Genomic DNA, 4,771 nt, shown 5'->3' with positions numbered 1-4,771 from the left:
TTGTGTAGTTAAAAAGTCTCCAGTGAAGCAGATACTGTTCAAAATCTAGAATGACATGGTCACATTCTCTAACAGAAGAAAGGGAAATACGTTGCTTTCATTAATTTGCTAAGAGCACCCTAAAGAATGACAGTAGCAGAATGCTTTGTCACAGGCCAGGTGGCTGTGAATCTCGAACATCTCAGTCTGAGCAGAGGATGAACGCACAGTGCTTTAGGCTTCCTGCAGGTATCATCCCCTTCCTCATAAGAGACTGAGGAATTGTATCATGCTAAGTGGCGCTCCTCACAGCCATTTTAGGGTCCACGATCTCTAAGACGGGGGGAATCTACAGCGTGGCGACAAACCAGCCTCGCCGTTTCCCTTTCAGTTTGCTGGGTGTTGCGTTCAGGTAAATAGCGCAGGGACGGGATGGGCCACCAAGGGAGTCCTGCCCACAGTCCCGGTGATCTGGCGCCGATAAAATCACTCCGAGCTGCTACTGCTTTTCATCGCCTCTTCCCCAACCCGGCCTGCATGTGCCCTGAGCAGGGGTGAGTGCAAACACCTGAAGGTGCCATAGCAGCACCAGGTAGAGCTGGGGTAGCGCCCCCCCCCCCGCGCCTGGACCAGGCCCCGCCTCTCCCCTCATAGCTCAGGAGCTTTCTAGGTGTGTGCACCCCCCGGCCCCCGCGCCTGAGCCGCTCCCTCTGCGGCTCGCGCTGATTGGCTGGCGCTGTTGGTTAATGGCACGCGCCTGTGGATGTAGTTATAAGAATCCTCGCGTGCCAGCCCTCAGCTCGAGCAAGTCCCCAGCGGCCTCCCCAGCGAGCGGCAGAGGCGCCGGGGCCGGGCAGCGCCCGCAGCAGGAGTTGGGGCGGCAGCAGCAGCAGCAGGCGGCGGCGGCTCACCGGGAGCAGCCGGGGCAAGGGGCTCAGAAGCAGCAGGAGGCTCCTCGCGGCTGGGTCCCCGGGCAGCAGCGGGCGGCAGCCGCCCCAGCGTGCCCGGGCCAGGGCGCAGCATGGAGACGGTGCTGCTGGAGCATTTCCCCGGGGGGCTGGACTCCTTCTCCTCGCCCCCCTACTTCGACGAGGAGGATTTCTTCACGGACCAGTCCTCCCGCGACCCCCTGGAAGCGGACGAGTTCCTGGAGCAGGACGTGGACTTCCTGAGCCACCAGCTGCAGGAGTATTACCGGGACGGGGGGCAGGGCGAGGGGGGCTATTGCTGCGAGGCGGCGGCCGCCGCGGCCAACTTCTCTTCCTCCTCCTCCCCCTCCTCGCCCAGCTTCCCCTACGAGTGCTGCGGGGCGGCCGCCGCCGAGCTGCTGTCCCCGGGGGGCAGGCTCAAGGCGCTGAGCTCCGCCAAGCGGCGCCGGCGGGTGCGCTCCGAGGCCGAGCTGCAGCAGCTGAGGCAGGCGGCCAACGTGCGGGAGCGCCGGAGGATGCAGTCCATCAACGACGCCTTCGAGGGGCTGAGGTCCCACATCCCCACGCTGCCCTACGAGAAGCGGCTCTCCAAGGTGGACACCCTGCGCCTGGCCATTGGCTACATCAACTTCCTGAGCGAGCTGGTGCAGTCGGACCTGCCCCTGCGGAGCGCCAGCAGCGAGAGCCCCAGCCAGCCCAAGAAAGTCATCATCTGCCACCGGGGCACAAGTAAGTGGGCAGCCCAGGTCCAAATCGCTCCCTGGCGTAACTCCGTTGGCTTCCCTGGAGTTACACCAGGGCTGGGTTTACACCTCCCCAGACACACACAAAGACAGGCTCGCACATGCTCTCAGAGGCGCACACGCAGCGCGTTCTCCTTTGAACCGTTTGTCTGAAGGAATGTGCACCTTGCCTGTTGCCACGACTTCTCTCCTAGCGCAAGACTGCAGCTTGGATAGAGAAGGGGTTGAGACCATCCACAGCTAGGCTGACCAGTAGAAGAGGGAGGAACCTGGTATTTTCAAACCCGGGAAAGCTGTTAGTCCGTGCATGGCACACGGTAATGCTTATACATTTAGCTGGGTTACCTGCATCACTGAAACGGCCAAGAGCAGAGAAGGGGTTCCTGGACTGGTTCCCACTGGTATATAGCAAAATATTTATTTTCCTACTGCTCTCTTTTTCCAGGATCACCTTCTCCAAGCGACCCTGATTATGGACTGCCTCCTCTTGCTGGACACTCTCTGTCATGGACTGATGAGAAGCAACTTAAGGAACAAAACATTATTAGAACAGCTAAAGTGTGGACCCCTGAAGACCCCAGAAAACTAAACAACAAATCTTCTCTAAACAACATAGAAAATGAACCTCCATTTGATTTTGTATCATGAATCGTGAATATTTTGACTGTAAATGCAAACATGACACTAGTGTATATTTGTATGTAAAAACCTATATTTTAAACGTAATTTAAAACTCAAAATCTAATGGCAATCAATGTTTTTATTTATCTATTTATTATCAAGTAGAGTGAATGAGGTGGTATTGTCTATTTGTATGTATAATTTATATAATTTATCCTGATTTTAAAATATGCAATAGTTTTATTCCACCAGCACCTTTCGATAACACTGTTCGGAAAACACTTCCAAAATATGAAAATAATTTATTACCACATGTGGACTATTTCTATGTTTGTTAATAATAAACCCTGCTTAAACCTTCTAAGGCAGTTTATTTTGTGGGACATCAATGCTAAGACTATCAGGCAATATAATATTGAACTCAAATAATAGAATGATGTAGCTGAAACTTCCAACTCAGACAAATTACTTTGAAGACGCCAAATAACACCTGTGGTGTTTAAAGGGGCATTTCCTAAAAAGAGGGATTAGTTCCAGGCTGGTTACGTGGTTCAAACAATGGCAGCATGATATTTTATCCGTACCATGGCCTCTGCACCAGAGATGACTAGCGTTCAGCATAAGAAGCGTTTTTGAGGGCTGATCTTACATCGGTGGCTTTTCACACCACCTCTTTAGACGTGCCCTCCTGAAGTGTTTTAAAGTCATGGCTTTATCCATTTCAGCGGGTACTTCCATTCCCCTCTGCTTCTTTACAACGACACGGAGCTGGTTGTGGTTTCCACCGCCAAGAACGAGGCTGCTAGTCCAACACCAGCTTCACACGTACTCACGAATCACTTTACTGTGCTTAGAACTAGCCTACCAACGAGCACTTGACAGACTGTTAGATAACTTCTGGGAACCAACCTGGTTAGGCTGCCCTTAGCTCAGTACAGCTCCAGCGCTGTTGGGCTCAGTACAATGAATTTGGCACCCCTAACAAACAAAGCCCCAAGAAGGCAGAGGACAAGGGACCAGGTGCCCCGTTGTTTTACCGCGGTAGCCTGGCCAAGCTGTGTTGCACACCAGCAGCATTTCCTAGCCATGTGAGCACAATGCTGGTGCCGCGGACAGGGCACCAGGGCCAGAGCACATAAGGACTCGGTTGCACACGAATAACACCACGCGCCCAGCCCCTACAACCCGGGACTAAGTGGTGCAGGGTGGGGCTCGGGCACTCATGAGGACAGTATTGTAAGGGGCTGCGCTCTGTCCGCGGACCAGGCTGTCTTCCAGGAAAAGCCTGATGCCAAGAAGGAGCGTAGCACAAACGCCCCATCCCCGTGGGTGCGTCATTTGAGCAAGGAGCTGCTCTGTGGCTAGGAATAACTGGCCGGACTTTGCAGCCCTTACCCTGGTAAAGCGCCCGTTGACTTCAAAGCCCGAGCAAGGGCCGCGGGAGCTGAGATCCTTTGCTAGCGGCCCCTTGGCCCCCAGCTGGACTGGGACGAGCCTCGGAGGATGCAGCGAGCTCGTCGCTTGGCCACTCCACCTGGCAGAGGAAAGTAGCCGCGAGCGCCTGGGGCCGGCGCGGAAAGTGTTAATGTGTTGCTGGCGTGGGGGGGAGGGGTGTGCAGGGCCAGCGCACGACCCGGGCGCGAGCGGGGGACGGCGGGGTGAGGAGTCGGGCGGGGGGGAGCGTGGGCTGCGGGTCTGGCGCTGCTGCTGGCCAGCGCTGCAGGTGCTGATTTTCCCGTGGTACCCGCCGCTCCTCAGGCTCAGCCACCGACGTCACTGCTCTCGGGAGAGCCCCAGATGCCCACCCCAGCCTTGCAAGCGGAGTCCCGAGCAGACCTGACCAAACGAGGTGCCCAGGCGGATGGGAACGGCACTGGCGAGCCAAGGTATAATTATTACTCCTCATATACTGGACTCTTTTTTTTAGAGCTCACAAACTGGGAGCAATATGTTGCATGCCTGCTAATTGCATTAACCTAGTTAGACACATTTAGTTCCCCTTGTGCTAGCGCGGATGGCATGGACCTCTTCCAATAGCAATTAGAGGAGCAACTTACCCATACAAACACTGCAGAGCTGGGGCTTCGGTTTTTTTTAAATTATTCTTTTTTTTAAAGCTCAAAAATCTGTGTTGGTCTCAGAGTGCAAACCTCCCCTCTCCCCTCATTCTCCAACGGGAGAGAGAAGTTTGCACCAATGTAATTGAACTTAACTGTGCTCTTTGGGAGAGAAAAAGAGTCAAACTATAATTCGATTTTGTCCTGTATTAGGACCTCATTAAACACAGAAAGTCGCTTTTGCACAAATGCTTCCATCAGGCATGTAATCTCATTACACTCATTAGAAAGTCAAATGTTAGTCGGACTTCAGCTTAATTATAAGTTATGGAAGTGTTGTACCGTTTTCTTCTGTTGTATAGACCCCTCCGTTTCAATTGGCTTTGGTAATGTGGTACTCCACAATTAAAACACTACCATCATTGTTATGTGGCACCTTTTC

General features: G+C 53.7%; 1 protein-coding gene across 1 annotated transcript; it reads left to right on the top strand.

The window, feature by feature from the left end:
- The first annotated feature begins 718 nt into the window (after positions 1-718).
- PTF1A (pancreas associated transcription factor 1a) lies at positions 719-2,807 on the top strand. The gene is made up of 2 exons (XM_039526395.1): positions 719-1,637; positions 2,097-2,807. Exons 1-2 carry the CDS (start codon positions 1,001-1,003, stop codon positions 2,297-2,299), a joined length of 840 nt encoding a protein of 279 aa, XP_039382329.1. The 5' UTR covers positions 719-1,000; the 3' UTR covers positions 2,300-2,807.
- The last annotated feature ends 1,964 nt before the right edge of the window (positions 2,808-4,771 follow it).

Source organism: Mauremys reevesii, linkage group 2 (genome assembly GCF_016161935.1).
Source record: "Mauremys reevesii isolate NIE-2019 linkage group 2, ASM1616193v1, whole genome shotgun sequence".
Classification (NCBI taxonomy): domain Eukaryota; kingdom Metazoa; phylum Chordata; order Testudines; family Geoemydidae; genus Mauremys; species Mauremys reevesii.
The sequence above is the reverse complement of the archived record's forward strand: the minus strand, read 5'-3'. Positions and strand labels throughout refer to the sequence as shown.